This window comes from Salminus brasiliensis, chromosome 2 (assembly GCF_030463535.1).
Source record: "Salminus brasiliensis chromosome 2, fSalBra1.hap2, whole genome shotgun sequence".
Lineage (NCBI taxonomy): Eukaryota > Metazoa > Chordata > Actinopteri > Characiformes > Bryconidae > Salminus > Salminus brasiliensis.
This window is the reverse complement of record NC_132879.1, coordinates 41542947-41570260: the sequence shown is the minus strand read 5'-3', so window position 1 is coordinate 41570260 and position 27314 is coordinate 41542947. Positions and strand designations below refer to the sequence as shown.

General features: G+C 37.7%; 1 protein-coding gene across 1 annotated transcript in view; it reads left to right on the top strand.

The window, feature by feature from the left end:
• pde3a (phosphodiesterase 3A, cGMP-inhibited) overlaps nucleotides 1-22081 on the top strand; it is a 100201-nt gene extending 78120 nt beyond the window's left edge. The window contains exons 5-16 of the mRNA XM_072672786.1: nucleotides 4364-4425; nucleotides 4764-4995; nucleotides 5426-5499; nucleotides 7016-7194; nucleotides 7372-7509; nucleotides 9874-9985; nucleotides 10229-10342; nucleotides 10496-10695; nucleotides 12457-12660; nucleotides 12741-12902; nucleotides 17161-17425; nucleotides 17544-22081. Of these exons, the coding sequence (XP_072528887.1) occupies nucleotides 4364-4425; nucleotides 4764-4995; nucleotides 5426-5499; nucleotides 7016-7194; nucleotides 7372-7509; nucleotides 9874-9985; nucleotides 10229-10342; nucleotides 10496-10695; nucleotides 12457-12660; nucleotides 12741-12902; nucleotides 17161-17425; nucleotides 17544-17917 (2116 nt within the window). The 3' untranslated portion in view covers nucleotides 17918-22081. The remainder of the gene's footprint in view (nucleotides 1-4363; nucleotides 4426-4763; nucleotides 4996-5425; nucleotides 5500-7015; nucleotides 7195-7371; nucleotides 7510-9873; nucleotides 9986-10228; nucleotides 10343-10495; nucleotides 10696-12456; nucleotides 12661-12740; nucleotides 12903-17160; nucleotides 17426-17543) is intronic.
• The last annotated feature ends 5233 nt before the right edge of the window (nucleotides 22082-27314 follow it).

Below are 27314 nucleotides of genomic sequence, written 5' to 3'. Positions count from 1 at the left end.
CAGGCACTAATTCTATTGAATTAGGAGGAAAAATATGAAAAAAAATAAAAATACAGCAACAAAGTTTGTTATTATTGAGATCAAGTGAGCTTGATTCCTCTGGAGAAAAAATGAATACTGAATTCTGTCAGATACTGTATAATTCACCATCTAATTCAAACCACAAAAGTCATAGGTAAACTTCAGAAAAAAAATAAAGAACAGAACAACTTTAGGATTCGATATAGTCCTATTTAAGGAACATTCTGTAGCATTTGGATCTTAAAATAAACAGCTTAAAAACAATAATAAAAAAATAAAGAAAAACAAAAAATGGCATATTTGTCAGTGTCACCATGGGCACAAAATGCTAATTGGAGCATACATGAGACCTCTTACGTTAAAATGTGTAACACTGCATAGCCTCAGTCATATTTGTGTGAAAACTTTTCTATGCTGGTAGTTGACATGGATCTTTTTGGGATTGTGGATCATTATTTGTATTTAGAACAGTGGTGTAAAAGTGAATTACACTCTGCAACAGTAGAGGAAACTGTTGAGCAAAGAATAAAAATTCTCTTACAGTGCTGCTTTAAATCTTTGAATTAAATCAACTAATGATTTCACAATGACACATGTGTGAAAATGTTTTTTAATCATAAACCTGATATCTGAATAAATACAGTAGTGGTCCCACTGCTGACAACACACTTCAGATCAGATCTGATGATGCTGAGGCCTACAGCTCAGGCAGAGCGAACCTCAGACGGGACATAAGGAAAGTCAGTCACAATTACAAATAACTGTCGAGCACTGCCACAACTTATCACACGTGGAAGAGCATCCAGACTATCAGAGACTAAAACCCATCTCTGCCAACCCCCTCATCCAGCAGTGCTTCTTGTCCAGGACAACAGAAAAAAACCTGAAAAAAAACTTTCACTTTCCCATATTTATTTTGAAAAATCTCTTACTACTCAGAGTTGTGCAATATCTGTAATTATATTGTATATATTTTCATCATCCACTGTGTAAATGTGTGTGTATATTTTTGTTTTTTTAGTTGTGTTATTTATTGTATGTTTAAGCACCTTAAGGATTGCTGCTCAATTTCGTTGTACATTGTGCAATGACAATAAAAGTATCGTATCGTATCGTATTGAATTGGTTTTACACTTGTTTTGAACACAGCAACCGACATTATAGGTGAGCTTCTCTCAACTGTGACCCACTCGCACTCTCATTGGGGATGTATGCTCAGTAATCTGCTCAATACTGAACTGACATTCCACAAGAAGGGTGAGGGGGTCACCCCTTACTATCCTTGAGGAATGTCTGTTCAGTATTGAGCAGAGTAAATACACATAATACTGCCAGCCACAACAGCATCCCTGGATATGTCCTCTATATTTATGCTGGACAGTAGCCCAGATCTTTACTGACATCTTCAACTTGTCACTGGCCCAGGTTACGGTTTCCACTGGCTGGAAGACAACCACCATTATGCCAGTGCAAAAGCATCCTGCTGCAGTGTGCTTAAACAACTTCTGTCCTTTCCCATTGTAATTAAGTGCTTTAAGAAACTGGTTCTCAATCACCTGAAGATGGGGCTGTGGCTGTCACTGGATCCCTGCCAGTTTGAGCTATAGGATGGCCCTTCATTCTGCCCCCTCCAACCTAAACATCTATATGCAAATGTTGTTCATTATCATCCACCTTCAACACTGTCATTCCCACCTGACCTGGGAATCAACACCCCATGTGTATGTAGTCCTTGGTCTCTCCGTAAGTTTGGGCAGTCACATGTCGTCCAGTCTCACTTTCGCAGGGCTATGTGTTAAGACCTCTGCTTTTCTTTCACCTACAACTGTGTGCCTCTGTATAGATCCAACATCATCATCTGGCTTGTAAACAACACCAAAGTGGGCGACCCACAGGAAGGAGATTTGGCAGATTGGTGTTGCTTCCAATAATCTCTCCTTCAACACAGAAAACGCCAAAAAACTTATTGTAGACTACTGGAAAACCAAAGGCTGCACACATTATTCAGTTCAAATCAACGGTGCTGAGGTAAAGTGTGTTTTCAGCTTCATGTTCCTGGGAGTCCTTCAGTGAGGATCCTTCATGGACACTCAGAACTACCCACTTGGTTAAGAAGGTGCAACAGAATCTTTAATCCTTCAGGAGACTGAGGAAGGACTCTCTTTAGATCCTTACAAACTTTTACTGCTGCACCATCGAGAGTGTACTAACCAACTAATTAACCTTCCTTGCAAAATTGTTTTATTTCTGCTACATTGAGGAGTTTTTATTCATGAACTGCCATTCATAAACTCTTTGAACAGGACTTTGAGCTGTTTGAATCATCATTCCACAGAATTGTATTGTCCAAGTCTTGACTGTCATCTTTCTTGACTGTCATCTGTCATTTTTGGCATACGCAAGATTAGCCTTTGTGTTCGATTTTGGTTTTTTGCTTTGCACCTTGCAACCCTAACATGGATGCCTTTTTTGCCCAGTGTCTTCCTTATTGTGGGACTGTGTACATTGACCTTAACTTCAACAAAATGAGGAAATTTTGGTAGGATGACCACTGTTTCAGATTTTCCCGATTTGTGGATAATTATTATTTATTTTTATTTTTTTTTGTATATATGTACAAAAGGTCAGGGAGACCACATTAGACATCTACAGAGGATAAATAGAGACTACTTCCTTGGTAAAAAAAAAAAAAATGAAGCAAGTAAATAGGTTCAAGGGTAAAGTGTGCAATAAATATGAAAAGGAATACATTATATGGACAAAAGCATTGGGACATTACACCTACAAGAGCTTTAATGGCTTCCCTTTCTAAATCCTTAGGCCCCCTTTCTAAATCCCCCCCGCCCTTTGCAGCTATAACAACATTATTGGAGTGTGTTGAGTTCCAAACCTTCCAACTGTGCAGTGAGTGTTCCATGGTTAAGCTACTACATGCAAGCCTTACGTCACCAAGCACAATGCCAGGCGTCGGATAGAGGGGTGTAAAGCACATTGCCTCAGGACTCTGGAGCAGTGGAAACGTGTTCTGTGGAGTGATGGATTACACTTCTAGGCCCATTAGTTCCAGTAAAGGAACATCTTAATGCTTTAGCATACCAAGACATTCTGGACAATTGTACACCTCCAACTTTGTGGGAACAGTTTGGGAAGACCCTTTTCTGTTCCAGCATGACTGTGCCTCAGTGCACAAAGCAAGGTCCATAAAGGCATGGTTGAGTAAGTTTAGTGTGGAACTTCCACAGGCTGACCAACACGGAGCCCTGGGATGAACTAGAAGCCAGGCCAGGCCCTCTTGTCCAAAATCAGTATCTGACCTCATGAATGCTCTTCTAGATGAAGGGGCAAAACGTCCCATAAACACACTCCAATAATGTTGTTATAGCTGCAAAGGGCGGGGGGGGGATTTAGAAAGGGGGCCTAAGGATTTAGAAAGGGAAGCCATTAAAGCTCTTGTAGGTGTAATGTCCCAATGCTTTTGTCCATATAGTGTATTCCTTTTCATATTTATTGCACACTTTACCCTTGAAGCTATTTACTTGCTTCATTTTTTAGTGCTATAACTTTTTAGTTTTTTTTTTTTTTTTTTACCAAGGAAGTAGTTTCTATTTATCCTCTGTAGATGTCTAATGTGGTCTCCCTGACCTTTTGGTGCTCCTCATGCATTCTTTCTTTTTAATTTAAAATGGTTGAGCCATTCCTGAATACATTCTCTCACTTCAAAATTCCACACATCTAATCAACTCCAGAGCTTTTATCTCTATAATTTGCTATGAAAAAATAAAAATAATAAATAATGAAAAACACTTGGCCATGAAAAGGGGAAAAGGGAGGGGCTATGCTATATGTCATTCCTAAACAGTCAATGCAGTATTTGGTATGATACAGACTTTAATTAAAGCTCAATGCTCAAAGCACTTCACATCTTGATTGCAATTTCAAATTCATTGAGATAGTGTGCAAAATGACAAAGATTGTGTCACTATAATATACATAATATACAATGAATGAAGTATAAAAGGTACAGTGTATAAAGTATATACTACTTATTCCCTACTGTATACAATGTATGGACTAGTTAGTGAATTGAACTTTTGAAAGTGTAACAGATTACATGCTTTTTGCATGCATCAAGCTGTTTACATACAACAAATTATTTTATAGTGAAGAAAAATAATATAATAATTTTATTAATTGCAGGTAACAACTTGCCTCATGCAATTGCTTACATATCTTGGGGATTCAATGCATGTTAAAATTGTGATGCTCACTTTTTAGTTAGTTTTTCTTTGTTTATAGTATGTTTTATAGTATTCTTGCTCACTCTCCATATCTCCAAATCCAGGTCCATGTCTGCGTCTTTTGTCACCTCAGCCCCCAACTACCTCTACAGCAAAAGCAGGAGAGGTGAGATACTGCATGTTTGTATGTTCTGTGTAGCACTATTTTTTTATAAATTACACTAGATGACAATTCAAGTAACCTACTGATTATTTTGTTGATTAAAGTACAGTACTATGCAGTAATTTAAGTACCACTGTCAAATTCTATATGTTAATAATAAAAAAAGTTCACAACCTCTACAGAGAACACATTTCTGCACATTCTGAAGCACAATAGCTGTTACTATGCTTAATCTAACACTGTAAGTTGTGCCAGAGAACATTTAAACATTTTTATTCAGTGTTTTTTGTTTAATCATGAAAACCCTAGTTTCATGTGTGCTTTGTGTACTTGATCAACAGGCTACCTTCCATTTAGCATCTCGCCCATGGTCTCCCCATGTCACTCACCTCCAGTCCAGGGAACCCCAGTCAACAGCCCCACCACTAAAGTCCCCTCAGTGGACCTGCCTGACCCTGGGGCCACTCAGGGCAACTGCCCCTCATCAGTGACCCATCACCAAGCCTTAACCCACAGTCAAAGCGCCCCATTATCCAGTACCACACATTGGGTACCCCCACCACTCTGTAGCAGGTAAGACCAACAGTAAGATATGTAATCTGATTAACAATGGTAGCACTTAAGGACCAAAATTGAGTACTCCAATGTAGAACTGTAAAAGTCAAAAAGTCTTTCTCTATTTCCATTACAATGTATCTATCTCTCTCTCTCTCTCTCTCTCTCTCTCTATATATATATATATATATATATATATATATATATATATATATATATATACTGTGTAAAGTCTGTTGTGAATTACCCATTAAACTGCATTGAATCAAACTCTTTAATTCTGGAAAATAAATTAATAAAAGGGGAATTCTCTTACCTGGGTGGAACAAAATATGCAACATATAAATCAATCAATTTTTTTCTATGACCATATTATTTTGTCACATTTTAGTCAATTTTCAGAGTTTTGTCATTTGTCTATGTGCTAACTTGTTATGCTCTCTTGCAGCTGTGGAAGGCCATATAGTAAAATGTGGCATGGGGAGGGCTCCACAGACAAAAGTGGCAAAACGCATCCATCAGGTAAGGATAGTTTGTTCTCTCATGTTTAGAAGCAAGACTAGTAATGGGTATACGATCAATTAACACATTCTCCATCATAATCATTAAGAGTGTTAATATTTGAAATAAACATATGTATATCATTAAATAATTTATGTAGCTCTCCTGCCTTTCAATCTGCTTATGTCACACAAGCATGAAAAGTATGTTCATATATTATATTCATATATTATACTATACTATTATACTAGATTATACCATTTTAGTTATGTCACTTTCTTTTTTATTTATTAGCATTAATAGGTTCATTAATATCATTATTATTATTATTATTATTATTAATAATAATAGTAGCAGTAGTAGAAGTAGTAAGTGTAGTATTTATATATATTATTTTATTTTTACTTTATTATAATTATTTAATTTGGACTTTATTTGGACATACTTTTATACAGTGCTTTGACATGAGTTTGTCATGTCATGAGTTTAGTTGTTTTGCTAACAGAGTGCAAACAGTGACACCTCAAAGTCACTAGAGTTGCAAACAATTAAGTTAATCAGTTAAGTTTCTGAAATGCTTTATACAGTCCACAATATTTATCATTAATATTTATAGAATAATAATTATATATGTAATTCACATTACATAATACATTTTTGTAAGGCATAATTGAAATAAACTGAAATAATGAAAAAAAGGAAAACGTTTGGAAAATGTTTGGCCAAATGTATTTTTTTTTTAAAGTGCCAGTGTATTAGCTACACAGTCTCTGTAGCTAATCATAAAACACAATAGTTTCAGTAAATCTTAATGCTGATTTACTCTGACATTCATAACAAATATAAAACGTCTTCCAGTTCTTTCACTTTTTCAGACTCTTCTCTGCAGAAGGTCTCTGGTTCTAAGATATTCTAAGCTTGTTTTGTATGCACAGCCTGTTTAATGTCTATAAATAAATTTTCTATGGTGTTTAGGTTATGGAACAGTGAGGGCTATTCCAATAACTTCAGTTTGGGTCTCCTCAGATAGTCTGCAGTGGTTTTAGATATGTTTTGGATTATTATTGCAGAAAACATTTTCTTTCCATTAACCTCTCAACTGATGGTTCGACAATAGCAATGTTTTAACCTTATCAGTCCACAGCACTTGTTTTCAAAACACATTTGGCCTCTCTAGAAATTCATCTTTTGTGAATATTACAGTATTACAAGCTTTGTCAGGGGTTTTGATTTGTCTGTCTTCCAGATCTAATCTTAATCTCTACAATTCCCCTAAACCGCCATTTCTGTAGTGTAACAGTCTGAAGTGTAATAATGCACTGTAGAATCAGCAAGCTGAAAACATGATCTTCTTTTAGCCTTTTTATAGACTAATAACAACAACAGCTACAAAGGCTAATAATAATAATAATAATAATAATAATAATTATTATTATTATTATTATTATTATTATTATTATTAAAGTTTAAAGAGAGCAATTCATAATGTTTAATCTTTGGTACTTTTCTGTAATGTCATTTCGTCTTAATCCATCAGATGATCTAGCACTGGCATCTTCTGACTATGACAGCACCTATGAGACCAATCACAGTGACAGCAGCGATTTTGCACAGAATGAAGATGGAGAGGCCCAAAGAAAGCCCTTTGACACACAAGAAACATGCGGGACATTCCAAACAGAGGCTCTAGTCCTACACTCCTTAATACCACCAGAGGTAATTTAAGGTTATAATGTATAAAATGTAAAAAAAAAAAACATTAGCCTGATAAAACAGAAGCAGATCTTGCTACTGAGCATGGACAACCATCGCTAATTAATGAGTATTCTGCAACTATTTAAAGTTTTTTGGCAGTTTTAAAATGTATACACATCATGCATGAACTCATTACAGGACAAGCCCATTCTAGCCCCAGAACCACTGGTGATGGAGGGTCTGGAGTTTCTCATGAGTCAGATCAACAATTGGAACTTTCCAATTTTTAACCTTGTAGAGAAAACATATGGCAAGTGCGGTCGCATCTTAAGCCAGGTGAGTAGACTTCTGCTGCCATCTACTGAGAAAAGAAACACTGACACTCTTCTCATAACAAACCTAATCGCAAACATAAAAGTATCCCAAATAAGAGAATCATGTCGACATCTTTAAGCTCCACTATGGTTTTGGATCTACAAGGCTGTGTGTATTCCAGGCCTGAAATACTTGGTTTAATTCGGCATATATACAGATCCAGATACAAAGCTATAGGCCTCATTTTTATACAAGTTTTAAGCAAAGCTGATCTCAGTAAGATCAAGAAAGCATTTACTGAAAAAAGACTCTTACAGGCAGTTCCAAGTTACAGATTTTACAAATATATGAGTGGGGTTTTTGAAGTGAAGAATACATCAATCCAATACTGGTTTTACACCAATCCAATAGTTGATTGTATATCAACAGGACAGACAGTGCCTTAGGAGAAAAGTAAGACAAGAGACAAATGTAACTCCTTTTTAATGTAACTACGCTTTGTTATGGTTTAAATTTTCTCTAAAAATTGTCCAAAGTTGAAAAGATTGCATCCAAATGCATTTAACCAGTTCCTGATGTATTGATTATGTATATTTCAAGTATAATACCTAAAGTCATGCAATTTATTAGGAAGACCTGTACACCTACTCATTCAGGTAATTATCTGTTAGTGAACAACATCATGCAGACACAGGACAGCAGCTTCTAGTAATGTTTAGATCAACCATTAAAATGGGGACAATGTGATCTCAGTGAGTTTGAGCGTGGCATTTTGTTTGGCTGGTTTGATTATTCTATACTGTAACTGCTGATCTCCTGGGATTTTAGCACAACAGTTAACACAGGCTTAGGGCACATGCTCACCTGTTTAAGTTAAAGAGCTAGAGAAAAGTAGCTTGGTCTACCTTGTATCAACAGTCCAGGCTGGTGGAAGTGATTTAAAAATGTCATCACACAATGCCACAGGCAATTTGAGTATTGTTGCTGACTATGTGCATCTCTTCATGGCTATAGCTTATCTTCCAGCATGAGAACATACCATGCCACAATGCAAAAGGCGTCTCCTGTTTTCATTACATTAGAGTGAGTTCAGTGTTCTTCAGGGGCATTCCCAGTCACTGCATCTAAATCCAATAGAATACCTTTGGTATGTGGTAGAACGGGAGATTTGGAACATGAAGGTGCAGCTGTAAACTTTTAGTTAACATAGCTGATCATTCAGGTGAAAACATATGGTAAGCTACCTGTTTAACCAGCTCAGACCAGAATAGTGTATGTTGCACTTGATTGCACTTCATGCTGGTCGACCAGTGTGATCTCTGTAGACTAAGATGAACCAACACCAATATGGCAGAAAGAAAGGTCATAGATCATAGATATTATGATCACAAAGGTCTGGTCATTGTTTGGAAATTGGTACACTGTGACTTTCTACCTATAGTTGCACTTAAATCAATTCGACCCTTATTGCAATTTATATTTATTAGCTAAATTGACTTTATTTGCAATAAACCAATCAACCAAGGATATTTTAAATAGCTCAACACAACTCAAATAAATATAAAAACAAATAAGTGCTTTCTCCAAATTCTCCAAGTTTTAGAACTATAACTCCTTTATGAGAAGTGTAGAACTTAGTAGTGCACCCTGTTGCTGTTAAGACCTGCTGCAAACCTAATGCATATCCACACACAAGCTTCTGGCAGCATTCCTAAGAAATCTTAGCCCATTCTTCATGGGCAGGGGCCTTTAGTTCACTAATCGGTTTGCTGCTGCAACCGCCTTCTTAAAATCACACCAAAGTTTTTCTATGGGGTGACTTTCTAAGTCAGGTGACTGTTACTGCCACTCCAGAATCTTCCAGGACTTTTTCAGGACTTTGAGGTATGCTTGGGTTGTGTTGTTGGAAGGTGCAATGACGCCCACGCTTAAGCTTTCTTAAAAAGGGCATGACGTTTTCTCCAAGGATTTTCTGATAAAGAGGACTTTCTTGATTGATTCATCTTGCCCTGCACATACTGCAGGTTTCCAGTGCCAGAGGAAGCAAAGCAGCCCCAGTGCATCACCAAGCCTTGATTCCTCCCCCTCCAGACAAATCGCTGACCCATAGGCCCTAAACATTCTTTTCATCGTTTCACAGAACTTGGGATTCTGCTCTACAATGAAAATGAGCAACAAATGAAAACAAAACATGAACTGATAAGGGTTGTATTTGTATATCTTATGTTTAATGTCTAATTCAAAATTTTAATTTCTTAGATTTTCAATGTTTTGGGTTTTTTTTGGATAAGTGTGCAGGCTTTTCCCAGGCCAACTCTACACATGTTTTATGTTTTATGGCTTTTATGTTGTGTATTGTGTCATGTCTCTGATTGTATGCTGCAGGTGTCTTACAGGCTGTTTGAAGACACAGGTCTTTTTGAAACCTTCAAGATCCCAATAAAGGAGTTTATGAATTACTTCCATGCCTTGGAGAATGGTTACAGGGACATCCCATGTAAGCATTAACTCTTTCCGTTTGCATGCATCCAAGGGTGATTGTCTATTTAGCCGTGAATGGTCATATTTTAATGTAATTGGTGCATTTTATAGTAATACCACAATTCCTGCACAAGGGAGTGGATAGGCTCATGTGCCTACAGCAAAAAGCCACTAATCTGGTCCTCCTTTTCCTCTGCCGAAATATTACATTGCCCCCTAGTGGTTGGATATAGTACCACATTCTACCTCTCTTTTCCAGATCATAACAGGATCCATGCAACAGACGTCCTTCATGCTGTCTGGTATCTAACCACCCAGCCTGTGCCTGGCTTACCTACACTGGCCCACAACTCTGGATTAGTCAGTGACTCAGGTAAGAATAACCTGTCTTTGATGTGGTATTGTAGATGCTCTTTCTGACAATGTAGGACCACTGCCAGACCATTTTAGAAGTGTGTGTGTGTGTGTGTGTGTGTGTGTGAAGTTTCGAATTCTAATCCTCCTTCCATTTTCCACGTTTTTGCAGACTCAGTCAGTGGGCTTGCTCATGGTCACATGGGTTATGTGTTCTCTAAGACCTACCCAACAATGGAAGATAGCTATGGCTGTCTCTCAGGGCTCGTTCCTGCCCTTGAGTTGATGGCTCTGTATGTGGCAGCAGCCATGCATGATTATGACCATCCTGGCAGAACCAATGCCTTCTTGGTGGCCACCAGTGCTCCACAGGTAGGCAAAATACATAATAGTGAATTTATTAAATGATTACCGGAATGAGCACCAAAGGATTGATTTCGAAATCTAAAAGGTGCATGTGACTTACGGTTATTTATGTATATCAGTAAGATCTTCTACTTATATTATATATATTATATATATATAAATGTATATATATGTTTTGTTTCCTTGACATCCTGGCACTGTCATACTGGCAGTCTGAAAAGCACTAGATTAACAATAAGCACATATTGTCCTGAAGGTAGTGTAGTATCTCAACTCCTACCACCAAAACATGGAAGATATATGCAACATAGTTCTTTACTGTTTCTATGACAACAGAACCACAGGGAATACATTGATATGTTTAAGGCAAATGTAACACTGTGAGTGTTGTTGCTGTGGATAAGGTCATTATTGAAAAAGCTTTGAATATTGAAACCCCACCCCCAATAACCGTGTCCAATAGCCGTGTCTCAAAGTCAAGGATGCAGCCAAGGAAGGCTGCATGCTATGTCACTAAAGGCAGTTCCATTTAATCGGATCCTTTAAAAGTGGCCAAAAAATGTGTCCTGAGAAAAAGATTTCTGAGAAAATCAACTAGTAGATACTTTGAGACCCTCTGTCGCCCATAATTATTTACATGCAGCCAAAAACCATTTGAAGATGGCTGTGCATCTGTGAGGGCTGAGATGCTGCTGCACAAACGTAATGAAAATGTAAGAAAATGACAATGTATGTAACTGTATGATTTAAAGGAACATTAGTCAAGATTAGTCAGACCTACCTTCCGTTACCAGCCATAACAACAAAGCTCAGTTCTATCACAGAGACTTATCATCTAGTCACATTACTCACATGCTTGAGGGGGTTTGACAAAAGAATGTAACTTCAAATAAATAAACACTAAACAGCTCATAACAATTAGCTGCTGTGAGAACAGCCAAGTTTATTTGCTGTCCAATAGTTACTTGTGATGAGCTCCCATCAGTCACCTGTGCTGGCTAGTTAGCATCGTTAGCTGCAGCTGACCAATAGTAGATCAATTTCTCTGGAGGCGCATCAGGAGATGGGGTGGAGTAGTAGGGCACAGATGAGGAGCCAGTCCAGGTTGCTGGTTTTCTTAGGTACCTACTACACATGCAAATGCCATTACTGAAATTATTATTTTATGTTAATGAAAAATATTATTATTATTATTATTATTATTATTAATGCTATCTTTTTGCTGCTGTGGAGTTTTAACATCACTGTTATACAAATTATGCTTTCATCTTCTCGTGGAAAGAATGGTACATGTGCATTTGTTGACAAGCCAAGAGATACAGAAGCATGAAAGGACCATGTTGAGTGAGAAGACAGAAAATATTGGTGAATTTTACACCAACATTTTACAAGTTGTGATGTGACTATTTCTTATGCACACATTGCGAGTGCAGCGCTAAAACAAAATGTTGTGCAGCCCTGCTTTGGAATCTTAATTTACAATGATTCAAGTTATGAGCCTAACATGAAATGCTCACATTCACAGTCCAGGGAGCACATTTTCTCCAGGAAAAAGGGGGGGATAGCTACACATTTTTCCATTTTAATTTCAGTTCAATTCAATAGTTGAAACAAAAACACGCTGACTGCTGAACTACTGTTCTGAAATAATATCATAATTGTTTTCAAATATTACCTCATAATCAGGTGGTAAAACATGATCATTTTGTAATTTTATCAGTTTAGCCTCAAAGAGCAAGGTAGATTAAATTGGTTTGACTTTTGTAGGCAGTGCTGTACAATGACCGTTCAGTTCTGGAGAATCACCATGCTGCCTCTGCCTGGAACCTCTTCATGTCTCGGCCTGAATACAACTTCCTGGCCAACCTGGACCATGTGGAGTTCAAGCGCTTCCGCTTTTTGGTGATTGAGGCCATCCTGGCCACAGACCTGAAGAAGCACTTTGACTTTTTGGCTGAGTTCAATGCTAAGGTGATAATTTTCCTCTTAAAACAGATCCTAATGCTCAAGAAAATGTTTTACTCAAATGTACCTTTTTTATATTCATACAGGTGGGCCATGAGGGTTGCTCAGGTATTGACTGGTCCAATGAGAATGACCGGCTCCTGGTCTGCCAGATGTGTATCAAGCTAGCAGACATTAATGGGCCACTAAAACACAAAGATCTTCATCTACAATGGACAGAAGGCATTGTTAATGAGTTCTATGAGCAGGTTTGCAATGCATTCTTACATATACATGCATTTTTCATCTGCCAATTTTATTCTGCATCCTTTCATGTATCCACTATGCAGTAACTATGTTGCTTCCCAAGCACAACATAAAGCTTTTCTGCTGAGCGATAGCTGAGCGACTGTGTCACAGGTTTCCAGTAACACTCTGTGTGATTGGTGGAATAATACAAATGCAAATCCTAAGCGACCGGTTGGCGCCTAAGTAATGCTGACCCTGAGTGGCTACAGAGAAACAAGGACATGTTGTTTCCTGGCAACCAGCCATTTTCTCCTCAGCAGTGCTGAAGATAATGGTCTTTATAGCTGTAATGCTGACAGCAATGAGCAGTAATCAACTTTGAATGTTGTGGCAGCCTTACATTATCAGTGTTTGTTTTCAATGGCATAAGTACTTAACTGTACACACAGATCCCAGTGAAACTGTATATTCCATAAATGTGTTTGCCACCTCATTCAAAGCAAAGCCATGCTTGGTTTGATACGTCATTAAGCCTTGGAATTTTACTTGTTTTGTTTATTTAATGTCTCGCAAAAAGGAAACAATCCATTTGGGTAGGCAGTGTGTGAGATAAAGGCGTCGTGCCTGTAACTGTGAAGAGCAAAGACAAGATGACCCAGATATGTCAGGACCTCTTCAGTACATTAAAGAACCCTGTCACATGACCGCTACTGGCTGTATTCAGACCATTTCAAAAAGAGGCCAAAAGTTACAAGATGCAAACATGCCCTCTCTCTCTCTCTCTCTCTCTCCTTTTCTATTATTTCATTTCTTAAATGACTCATTCCACCAGCACCTGACAGAAAGGTCCTTCGAGTGATGTTGCCACTAGTTGCCATGGCAACAGGAGGCTTTGGCAGCTATCAGCTCTCATTGTTTATGCCCTGATGTCATGAAGCATACATATTCTGTTAGGTAATGCTGATGCCTTATTAACCATAGATAATTTCTGATTCCTAACGTCAGGAAAAAAAAATCCCTCTATGGGAAGGTTGACCTAGTTTTATGGCAGCACTACAGCTGTGAGATATGTTATTCTCCTGAACTGAACATCTACACTGCTCAGCTGTGTGGATGTTTGGAGCAAGATGTGTTTTTATCAGTATAGTGAAATAACTAATTTTGTTTTGATTTATTCAACTATTACATCTAAATTATATCTAAAGAGCAATAACTATAGATAATAATAAAAATTTTCTAAATTATGGTAAGCAAACAAAAATTCCCTCTGTCATCAACCACAGATCATCTTCACAGTGTTTGTCCCCTGTTCTGTAATTTCCTGAATTTGTGTGGAATTAAAATATAGGTACATAATTATAAATAGGAGTATCTTTAATACTTAAATGCAAATCCTTCACAGTCACTGACTGCCTGAAACCCACTTCCATCACTAAAGGCTCAGTTTCCTCCTTTAGGATGCTTTACTGCAGCTGCCTTCGGTTGCTGCTTGCTAGTGAGTTTTTTTTCTGTCTTCAGTTTTCTGAGTGAAAGGTGTGATTAATTGGGTCGAGGTCAGGTGACTGAGTTTGCCATTTAAGAATATTCCATTTCTTTGCCTTTAAAATGCTCCTGAGATAGCAGTCAAGTGTAACACCCAATCTATCTGTTTTGTAGTATCTGAGCAAAATGAATAGCTCTGTACACATTACAATTCATCTTGCTCATTATGTCAACAGTCAAATTATCACTAAGCACCAGAGACGAGAGTTACATGGGGCAGGCATGCATTCCCATGCTATGTGCCTCTATCACATTTGAAAGATGATGTGATATGCTTCGTATCATTTCCGTTACAGAACATTCTGTTTTCCAGTAGTCTAATCTGGCCTTTCTGTTTTTGAGTGCTAGTGGTGGTTTGCATCTTGAGGTAAATCCTCTATATTGAAGTATATAAAACCATCTCTTGATTGTAGACTTTCACAATAATACACCTACCTCTGCAAAAGTGTTCTTGGATTTAAAAGTGTTGACTGGATGATGTGAAGGGGGTTTTCTTTGCCAAGGAAAGACATCTGCAATCACCTACTTTCATACACTTCTCAAAGTTTCTGCTATCACTGCTAGTTCTGTTTCTTCAGCCTAATGATGGCCTACTTCACTTACATCTTCACCTCTTTGGACTGCATATTAAATATTAGGTTCCACACTTTTTTAATTGCTTAATTACAAATCTATTGTGTTGATGTACAGAGGCAAAGTTACAAAACATGGGTGACTGTCCAAATATGTACAGACCTGACTGGCAAATGGCATCTGATGCCATTTGACAGACATTTATGTATTTATTGAGAAAATATATTCAACACCCAGTCCCCCTGTGTGAAAGTGTAACTGTCCCTTATCTAGTTTCTGTACTTGTTTATTTGTGTCTCACAATGTCCTGGAGGAACTTAGGCCCACTCCTTCTTGCAGGACTGATTTAGTTTTTTTGCAAAAAAAGTCACATATAGTTTAATTTCTGGTCAGGGTCATGTAGGGCAGAAAGCCCCACATTGAAGGTGCACATATTTGTCACTGTACAGCGAAATGTGTCCTCCGCATTTAACCCATCTGTGGTAGTGAACTCACACACACACACTAGTGAACTAGGGCCAGTGAGTACACACACACCCAGAGCACTGGGCAGCCAACTCCAGCGCCCGGGGAGCAGAGAGGGTAAAGGGCCTTGCTCAAGGGCCCAACAGTGGCTTGCCAAGCCCGGGAATCGAACCCACAACCTTGTTACCGACAGCCCGGCACTCTAACCGCTGAGCCACCACTGCCCCATTAGAGCTGCCTCTGAATAACACATTGTTCTAGAACTCAGGAAGTGGTTCTTGTTGCTCTTGGATCTTGGTTGGTGATGAGAATGTATACGTAGCCTATATTATTATTGGTCAGCAATGGTTTCTGCTACATGTTTTTTTCTGATGATTGAGTAATGAACACAGAGCTTAGCAAAAACATTGCATTACTTGGATGTTATTTTTGGGTTCATTTTCACTTTCTCAGTGATATAAATTCTGGCTTTAGAGAGATTTTGGGAAGTCATCCACTTTTGGAAAATTTACTACTGTTCCAAATGTTTTCCATTTACACATTATGCCTCAGATTTAGTGGAACTTAGAAATCTTTTCTGTGGCATGATGTGTCTGACTGAACAACCCAAGTTCAATCTGATTTTATGTTTACTTTTAAGCTTACTGACTTTTAGATTGGACAGGACTTGCATAAATTAAGGCAGATCATTAACTGAAACAATTACACAAATTACTGATCACTGGTTGTAATTAAGTCTTCAACTGAACTGCACCTTTTCATATCTAAAGATTAGCATGAAAGCTTATCAAACCTTTCAAACTAATTTCTGCTAGATCCTATCCATTATCCCAGTATAAACCACTATAAAATTAGACTAAATAAAATGTTGGAAATGTGGCCGAGAATAGAGTTTATGCACATAGCATTACTGGTGCCGGGAGTCACTGCAGCCATGCCCACTGAGTGGCAAAAAGACTGTGTGAATGCTGCTAACACAAATTCATTCAGCAAGAACTCAGAGCTGTTCTTTTACAGAAGAGAAACAAACAGATTGCTACAATTCATAGAAACAAATGCAATCCAGCTCACTTTTTGGTGGTCACACTTTGAAAAACAGATGGGAAAAAAACAAGCCCACCGAAGTTGTGAATTTAGTAAGTTTGAGTAAAAGGGAAAGGAAGCAAACCTGGATGAACCAGTCAACTAAATGTGTCTGAAAACACTCCTAAGATCATTCACTCAACTTTGTGCTCTCGGATATGAGGTTGAATCCGGTGGTTTAAGCCTGAGTTAGCTGGGTGTTTCTGGCTACACATCGATGTCCATATACCATTGGTTCTTAGGTAATTTGGATGAAGTCCAACTACCTTCAATTTCATCAGATAATTGCTTGTTTCATTACTGGTTTGGCCATTTTCCCTAATAAACACAGCTGTGTTGTAGAATGTTTTTGTAGTCATTCTGACCAAAGGAAGCGTGTTCTAGCAAGAAACGTGACGTCAGTGCATAGCCTCTATTGTCACACGCTGGTTACAACACCAACATCAGAATTCAACTATAAATCATAATTCTGTATGTATGTGTATATAATCTGTTAGAAATCTTATTTCAAATATTGATCAAATAGAGGTCAGAGAACTGTGAACTTACTAGGGCCTTATGTGGTGCACAAGTGTTCTACCTAACACCTAGCTTTTCATTTACTTATTTAATCAGGGCGATGAGGAGGCCAGTCTGGGATTACCCATCAGCCCCTTCATGGACCGCTCAGCACCACAACTAGCTAAGTTGCAGGAGTCCTTCATCACACACATCGTTGGGCCACTCTGCAGCTCCTATGACACAGCAGCCCTAATGCCAGGTCGATGGGTTGAGCCTTTACCTGACGAGGCTGAAGAAATAGGAACAGGTGTGGAGGAAACTGATGAAGAAGATGAGGATACAACTGAGGAAGATGCTTCGACCAGTTCGGAGCAGTCTCGTATGTTTGGATTAATTTTTATTCAGTTTGTTCAAGTTGAAAGTTGTTTTTATGCAGGTCTACAAGTACTGCACATCTAGTGGTAATGTTTTAGGATTTTATTTTTTATTTGTTGCAGAGAAACTGATGCCCAAACGGCGACGAAAGGTCTTCTGTCAGATCACGCAGCACCTTTTGGAAAACCATGAAATGTGGAAGAAGGTCATTGCTGAAGAGGCCCAAAGTCAACCAGAAGAGGAGTCCTCATGCCTCATAAATGCCTCTGAGCCAATCCTAGCCATTTGTGAAGAGGAGGAAGAAGCAGGAAGCAGAGACGCTCCAGTGGAGGACAAAGACGAAGAAACAGAAGAAGAGGAAATAGGGCCAATAGGAAAACACACGGAAGACAGTGAGGAGATGCTGTTCAAAAATAATCAGGAGACTTTAAATCAAGACACAGAAACTGTAGAAAAAGCAAAAGAGGCAACGCAGAAATGGGACAATCCAGAGTGAATGAGAGACTGTCTGTTTGAGATTAAGAGCATTATCAGAATGCTTATGTCCAAACAAGACTCCTAATAAATGGTTGCCAGCACATCACTTAGACACAACACTGTAGATGCTTTAGGGGAACATGTGCCTAAAGGAAACAGGGTGGGAGGGATCTGAGTGTCCTGGGATGGGGTTTAGTTCACCAGGTCCAAAACAGTTGCTACTAAAGGTCAGGACTTAGAGTAGCATGAAACTTAACTTTTTTTTTTTTTTTTTGCATATTACCTTGAATTGATTTTTTTTTGGTGGTGCCCACACTGCAACTTAGTGCTGAAGTGCCACTTAACCTCCATGACAGGGGTCTCAGTGACCTGCACTTTAGGCAAGCATTTTCTGAGCATTCTGGTGTCAATTTGAGGAAAACTGACAGTAGGACATCCACCGTTTTGTTTTAGTTGCCATTTGTTTGTCTGTGGAGGTAGGTAGCATGTCCCAGCAAGTTTGCCAGCAAAAGTGCCACAATAGTGAATGTTCCAAGATGGTGTTGTTGCTGCTTTTTCCACAGCTTTATTCCCAATTTCCGGTTGACACTTCTTGATATCTCTTTTGGATTGCATTCCCTTAGTTTCTGACCTGATTCCTGTTCCTCAGGAGATGATATCATTGTAAATAGGGTGTACCCTTTTGCTGATTTGTTTTTTTTTTCTGCCTGTGCACACTGGGGGAGGAAGGGAATATCTTCTTGTATATGGTAAACTGATTTCTTTGAAGACCTCACTATTTTCTACAGGGATAATTCTCTTGCAAGATACTTTAATACATACGTTTATGTTCACAGCAGCTCGACACTAAGGGTTCTACTTCCCAGCTTTTAAGTATATGACTTTGGGTTTTTTGTATGATTCTTTAATGATGGATGCAATGTAACTGCTTAAAGTGCTCATTCATGGACAAGCTAATGTCTGAACCAATCCCACTCCATTCCATGGGATAGTTAAGTCATTCTTGCAACTTCTTCTCTCGTTTGACTAGCACTATTGTGTTATTCTACTAACTGTAGAATCGTAGTCATTGCAATGGTGCTTCTAAATAATGCTGTGGTTCCTCTTCATTGGTGTAATTAGACACCAGGACAGTAGGGGTTACCATCTCCAAGAAGTTAAATTGTAGAGTTAAATAGCAGAGACTAAACAAGGAAGGGCACTCATACTCCAGCAGTTAAAGTAGCAGCCATGTCCTAGGGGCAGTGTAGTCATCATGCACGCATGTGAGCAGCTGAGAGATTCCTGCCCCAGAAGCCCAAGGGAGCCACACACACGAGACATGGAGCTGTGCTGTATGCACCACAAAGAGAGACAGCAACATTATGTGCGACCCATACTGTCTTTGATGTGCAGCAAGAGGCAGATTGGTTGCGACTGCAGTACTAGGAGAGGTAACGTGGGCTGAAACCCTTCTGCAGGCCTTATCAGCCTGTGCCCAGCACTGCTGCACCATAACTTTGAAGGAGAGCCAATTAAAATGTGGGATTGGGAGGTGGGAATTGGATGTTAGTCATATATGTCAGTTCAGTCCAGCATTGACTCTTCCTTTGAAATTGCTACTTCATTTGTAGCGCAATGTAGGCCTCAGTATCAATGGCCAGCACAGCAAAATCCAAAAGAATCCAATGAATTATTCAAGCAATACTGACACATTCTGTAGGCGGATGGTGTATTTTGAATACCATCATGTTCTGAAGTAGGGCACAATCTTTTTTTTTTTTTAGATTTTATTTTTTCCTCCCACAATGTGGTTGTGCGTGCCAAATATGACTTCAAAATGTTTCTTTAACTTTGTCCAAAACATGCACCAGTGCAATTGTCTAAACATGGACTACACTGTTGGGGCTTTTTAAATGGGTCATATTTAATTTCTCCAGGTTCTGGAGGCATGGAGAAGTAATAGTTGATAAGTTGATAACTATGACTAAACTATAACTAAAATATTCTAACAGTATTGTGCAAAAGCCTTAGGCAGCCAAGAAAATTGTTTAAAGCCATTAGTTAAAAGGTGTTTCAAATATTAGTCAAATCTTAGTAGTACATGTAGCTTTGCATTGGGTGCTGACTTGGATGTGTTTGGTTCCACTAGCAGTTCACCTGATTTATGATGATGAAAGATTAATTAGATGCTTTGTATTGATGGTAACTGTAAATACTGGGCTTCCCTTAAAGGTTTGGAAACAGTCACACTAACACATACACACCATAAATTCCATGTTTTTTTGGTTGTTTTTTCCAGTTGTGTTTTTAAGAATACAAGCACTTGCTGTCAAAAATAATGTAGGTACCATTTTCTCAACTGCCTACGACTTTTGCACTGTACTTTGTGTGTGTGTATGTATGTTTAAACATTTTACAATGGTAAGGCATCACATTTGTTGTAGGTGTTGCCATTTTATAGGGAATAGATTCACTTTCTCAGAAATTGCAAGCTATGTTCCAACCTGTATGAACCATTATTTCACTCACTGTGCCATCTTTTCAAAACTACTTTTCACCCTGATAGTTGAGCAATATTTTCACTTTGCATTCTATACATGCATGGTTTTTTAACCATTTAACCTAGCTCTGAGAATGAGCCTTGCACATTGCAAGTAGACAAGAATCTGTGTTCCTTAAGCCTGTTAGGTATAGTCAGTGCCTGATATACTCATTTTAATCTGTAGTTTGCCAGAAATGTTTTTGAACCCACGTAGTGATATAAATCGATCTAATCCCAAATAGTAATAATTCTCTATTGGAATCACTACTAATTTTAATGGCCTCAGGGTAATTTGTATAGAAAGCGTTTACACTTTGTCCTTCTTCTTCAAGATCTGACCCATAAGAAAATCATTAAACTTAACATATAACCCAAGGCCAACAGTTTTAATCTGTCCAACACTTCATATTACAGCACTCAGAGAAACTTGACAAAACTGGAGAATTAGACATTTAGTAGTTTGCTGAAAAAAATCATGGTGTTCTCATGTGATTAGATATTATTATGTGATTAGAGATCTTATTATTATTATTATTATTATTATTATTAATAATAATAATAATAATAATAATATTACAGAGGTATTTAATAGCATTTTCATTGACATCACAGCTGTGTTTAACTGTCCTCCACTGTGCCTCTTTCTGATGGCCCTCCTTCCACTGCTTGGCCTTCAGTTCCATCAGAACTTTCAGACTTCTCTCTTGTATTTTTGCTGTCATTACATATGTCATACAAAAACATTCACTGGCACATTTCCTTCTCTTCTCGTGTATTTTGCTTGCTTTTATCATTCGGCTGATATGTGTACAATATACACCATGTAAATGTTTTGTGAGCCTCCAAGCCCTAATGTATTTTTGAGAAAATCTCCATTATATGTTCTAGAGATGTGCAATGGCTTGCTCTCTCAGGCACCACAGTAACTCAACCAGATACACCAGATTCATCCATCAGGTCCTTTCTGCATTCTAATCACAATAGTCTGTTTTGGTAGTTGTGGACACATGAAACACAAGGTTACACTTATAATGAAATGCCTAGTTCTTCCTTCACTGTCATTATTACATGTATTTTCTTTCTTTCCTGTTCAAAGCTGGTTTGGCCTATGCCATCCTTCTGTATCGCCAGCCCATTTGACCTCACCTATATGCATCTGCTAACTGTAGTCGCTGGGCACTCTTTTCTTTCACCAAAAGTAACAAACAAGCTTTACACCTCTCTCAAAATGAGAAATGAGACTTGTACTATTTTATATGTAGTGGGCACCTCACTGACAATTTTTTTTTCTCACTAGTATGTTGCACTTAATACATGTAGCAATACCTATAGAATGGGGAGCTGTGTAATTCACCAGTATTCATTAAGTGAAATACTCATTTTTTTGCTGGTTATGGTTCCATTTTGTACAAACAATATGCTGTACAGGTATAAAGGGAGGAGGCCGAAAATGAAAATGACAAATGTCTTTTGGATAAACATTATTTATTTTTACTGTTTTGTAATTTAGACACTATACTGTAGCTCCTCTATGGCCAGAAATGCTGGAAGTGCCTCTCGGTATAATGTATTATACAGTAAATATATATATTATTAGAACTTGTCACAAGCTGAAATTGTGGATGTTGTAATGTGAATACAGTTTATTATGTGTTAAAATGTGTGTTATTCAATGTGTCTTATAGTTTAAAAAAATATTTTTGCATGTGGTGTCTAGAGAATAGAATCAATGAATGAAGTATAAGGCACACTACAGGTTTGTGAGACAACCTTGTAATGAGATAAAGAATTTATTTATTTGCATTGACAAAAAGTCATATTTTCGGAAAAGGGTTTGTGGTTGTTTGTGATTATTTGTTTGTAGAAATCCTTTAATAACCCTCTTGTCTCAGGAATACAGATGGATATCTTAGTGTGGGTTCAGGTCCTGTATCATTATTCACATTGTATAGCTGTTGTTGAAGAATGAAGAAAGAAAGAAAAGTCTTATGTAAGTGGATTTTGAGTGGGACTAAATGGATGTGTTGCTTTGAACTCATTAGTTGTGGATTTGCCTAAAACCATAGATTTATAATGCTGACAGGCACAATGTTCTCAATCGGCCTTCCAAATGACAGATTTAGCACAAGAATAAGATTAGTAGCAACTCTGGCATCAACATACTTTTTGAGGTCTGAGACATGGTTAATATTATTCCAAACTTTAAGTCCAGCCACATTCTTAGAAAGAGACCTGAAACGTCTTGTCCAACTGGCCGATCAGTCTTACACGTTACTACCATCTTTTCAGAAGTTCTGATTTTCTGGATCATGTCTTATTTTGTTCTCATCCTCTGATCTTGACAGAAAGGCTTTTAGAGTAATTACAATGGGAAGCAGAAGTAGGTATATGTGTGTGGAGTGTTTCAGCTATTACTAGTCCATGCTGAGCCTAAAATCAATTTTTATATAGTTTACTTTTTGCCTCAGGAACTGTATTTTAAACTGTAGCTGTACCTTATTCCACATAATGCTAACTTACCGTCTTGCCATGACTCGTGCTATTTTAGCAAGCTTGATAATATGGCTAATTCTTTGCTTACACATACAAAATGCTAGCATGAAGCCCCCTATAAGCACATGACTTTGTAGGCATAATCATCTTGGTTTATACAGCCACAGGTTTTCTATATAGTATCTGCTTCTTTTTGCTAAAATGCTATTTGCTCTCATTAATTCTAAGCAGTCTCACATGTCTAAAACAGATCTAAATGTTACGTGGAAAGTAATCACAGGCCTCACAAGGTGGGCATTCTCCAGCAAAGCAGTGATGCAGAAAGGAACAGGGATGGACACTATGACCTGATAACAGTATACAGAATCAAAGGTAAATAATAAATAACAACGTAAAACCACAGATCAGGAAACAGGGTCGAAAACAGGCCAAAGAGCTGCAACACAAGACAAACTTTCGAGGTTGGGGCCAGAGAGCTAGGAGATAGCTGGACTATCCATAATTTTGACAATTTTGACAGAAATCACAATGGAGATAAAAGTAGTGGAGATGTAGTGATGGAGACAGTGGTGAAGAAACTGCTGATGCGTATGGATTAAAAATGAGAATTAAGAATGCAAAGGTCAGTGTGGAGTGAGAACTGAACTTTATTGCGGTGGGTTGATGTTATAAGACATTTAGGAGCTCCTCTACAAGCTCCTTATGGACTGGATCAGGTGTTTTAAAGTAAGGAATATAAATTTAAATCTCAATAGGGACTAGAAATCCATGCGAAACTGACAATATCAGCATTTAGGAGTTGTTATTCTTTTTGTAATGCCTATGCTGTACAGCCTTCTGTAATGATACAGATATGAATAGATATCGGCACTAGAAGCAAATAATCAAAACAAGCAGACTCAGGGCCATGTGAGCAACAGATAGCAAGGAAAAGCTAGTCTAGAATAGGCTAAGATAAGTAACACTATGATTGCAAGTTAAATAATTTAAAAGGGCTAAGGTAATGCTAACTACTTGGATATTAGCTAAGCCAGGAGTTAGGAGTTAGGACCATAGTAATTAACCGGGCTTGGATTCCTAAAAACATCTTGGCTCAAAGAGGATTTCTAAAATGTACAGTGAGCATCACACTGAACACTCCCTCTACAAGTTTACATGATATTACATTAAGATGCTTTTGGGAAACTGGGCCTTGATGAGTTGTAGTCAGGAGCAAGAGCCTAAATAATGGCTAGGCTAATGGCAGTGAGAAAGGCCAAGACAAGACATAAGCAAGGATAGGCAGGAAAGCGCAGGCCAGAGTGGATGAAGGACAAACTAACGCTAGGGGATTGTTTTACAAAACAGAATGTATCTCTTTAGCCAGATACTTTACAGGCTTAAAGTCAGGCTTGTCCAATAGGACACGAACAAGGGACATTCCTATTGGACAATCTTCAACTTTGGGTTTAAGTAATTGGGTGAACTGAGAAATCCAGCTTTGCTAAACACCCCCTAGTTCAAGACCGAGCACAATGGCCCTCATTCACCAACAATTCCTAAGAAGAAATTCCTTTATAAAACCCACTTACACGGTTTTTATGAAGAGTTTGACATTCACCAATGTTTTCTTATTTGGGAAAGACAATAGGATTCGTCATGATAAAAAGATATTGGTAAATGCTTTTATCTTATTTTATAACATATTTTATATGGTATGGACACATATGGGCATTTGAACATCACTTAGTTGAACGTCAATAGTAGGAGATAATATAACTTAACTAATAAAACTGAAAAAAATGTCTTTTAATATAAAAGCAAAATTCTTCAAGGTTTTCATATTTGTTCACATGACTGTATGGACACATAAATAGACAATAATCACACACACACAGATGGGGTTGATTCCAGAGTGGAGTAGGGACTACAAAGGACAAATCCTTATGGTCTGGTCCAACTACCGTTTCCAGGAAGGAGGATGAAAATAAAATCTCACATTTTTCTATTGCTTCTGTCCTTCTCGAAGAATGTGGAAGAGAGAAGCAAGAAGAATGGAGAGTGAGTAGTAATTGAAGAAACAGGACAGATGATCCACTTCAGCATTTTCTAAACCTATCATAACATTAACCTGAAAGCACATTTCTAATAAACTTTGAAAAATGGATAAAAAGAGGAGAGAATGTTGGGGATGAGAAAGAAAGGAAATTAGTGTTCAGAATGACTAACTCAGCAAGGCAGTAACAGGTCAGTCAGAAATAAAAAAAATAGCAACTAGCAAAGTACTGCTGCAGGTTATTTCACTTTGTCTGAAATGTAAAATGACCCACCAACAATCTAGGTGATCACTGCAACTGACAGGGTTGGGATGCAATGCCGTACAAGTATGTAGATGGTTATGGAACTGCCATACTTCATGGATCAACATCATGTTTAGAAAGAGGACTTGGGATTTTATTTAGTAATAACACTAAATGGTATTTGTAACTGTTTCAGACTGAGCCTGTATGTAGTTCACATTACATTATGGAGAGGCAGTATTTAAAGTAGTTAGTTAAGTACACAACTTTTACCTAATACACTTTACAGAACCTTACAGAACTTTTCACATAATACACTAAATAACAAATTTAGCCTCTCAAAGAAATGCAATCAAGGTTCAACTAATGTCAACAAATGGCTTCTTTACTAATACTGAAGTATTTTTAAAGCATTAGTAGACTGATGAATAAATGTGACTCATATAAAATTCACTTCAGGTGAGTCTGAGCCAAGCCTTGAGTCTTTGGTTGTTGATATGTACAGTCATGTGAAAAGGTTAGTAAACCCCATGAAACCTTTTGTCTTTTTAAATATATGTAATATTTGATCTTCACTTGAACACTATTGGGGGATAGAGGCAATATAACTAAAAACATAAAAATGAATAAATGTCTTTTAAAAATCAATTGTAAAATGAAATTAATCACAATAGTATTTTCCTGTGACATTTATTACTACTTGAAATGACTATAATTAGAATCAGGGGCACCACATTAGCTGCAGATGATTAGAACATCATGAGGGGGGATTTTAAAGGAGCCTGTCTAATTTAAACCTTAGATATTTAGTTTGTTTTGCTCATGATTGGTACAGTGAGTGTTATTACCATGGTGAGAGCCTTCAGAAAAAAATGTAATGTAATATAAATGCATTTTAGTAAGGAAACACCTCAGAACACTTCAATAAATTTGTTGTTCACTGTGCAACTACTGACAACATGGCCAGGTCAGAAGTCTCCAACTCCAATTCAAATAAGAAGTCTCCAACAATTCTAAAATCTGTCATCATGGGATCTACAGGTAGCTATTTTTTAAATAATATTTTATGATGAGTAATTTATGATGAAATACTATGATATTACTCTTTTAGAATTCATTATTTTATTAAATAAACAATAACATGTTAAATATTGTTTGATCACAAGGTTTCATGGAAATTGATTGTATTGTAGCTTTATTCAGATATCATTGTTTTATTGTCATTCTTGATATTACGCAGCTTCATTTTACAACCTCTTTGCCCAGTTTTCCAAAAGCATCTTAACTAGCAGAGGGTGTTCAGCATGATGCTTGCTTAACCACTTAAGCATCTTTGTGCTAAGAAGCTTTTGGGAAACCTAGCCATGTTCATCTTTCGGGACCCATCTAAAATGTTGTACTTTGCACTATTTATTTGAGACTTGTGACTCTGCATAGTATTGGCATCATATTAGAATTATCATCTTGCGGTCTGCTCTTTGGCTGAACTTGCTAGGACGACCTGACCTGGCCATGTTGGCAGTTTTACAGACATATTAGTAACAGATTTGCACTGTGTGGTGTCACCTAGGTTTAACCTAAAGTACATTTCTAGCCTGAGTAATAGCCTCAGTTTGGCCTGTTAGTCAGCAATACTTCTTCTCCCTGTTATACATCTAAAAATACAGTACAAATTGAGTTGGCCTCTAAAGCTTGGTTGTGATACACTGGAAGGGATCAGGACAGAAAATGCAGTATATTCTCTAGGCTAATGCAAAAGCACTAACTGAAGCCACTGAGATTAGAGCAATAATTAATATGATGTTTAGTGTTATGAACAGTTTCACAGACATTGGCATGTTTTGTTAACAAAATGTCCCAATGCCTTCAGAATTCAAGGTTGCAGACTATCTTCACAGCCATACAATGTAGGAATTTAGGAACTGTTATTGTATTGTAAATGTAGTATTTAACTTAAGGCCAGTACATTATTCTTTTATTTGTCAGCTAACTAATGCAGGTTGAATGAAGCTAAGATATGAGGCCTGCTAATACATGTATTGAGACACAAGGGGTTGCTTTGTCCAAGTATTTTTTTCAGGCAATTTGTCAGATATTGACAGCGCAGACAGAACAATGCA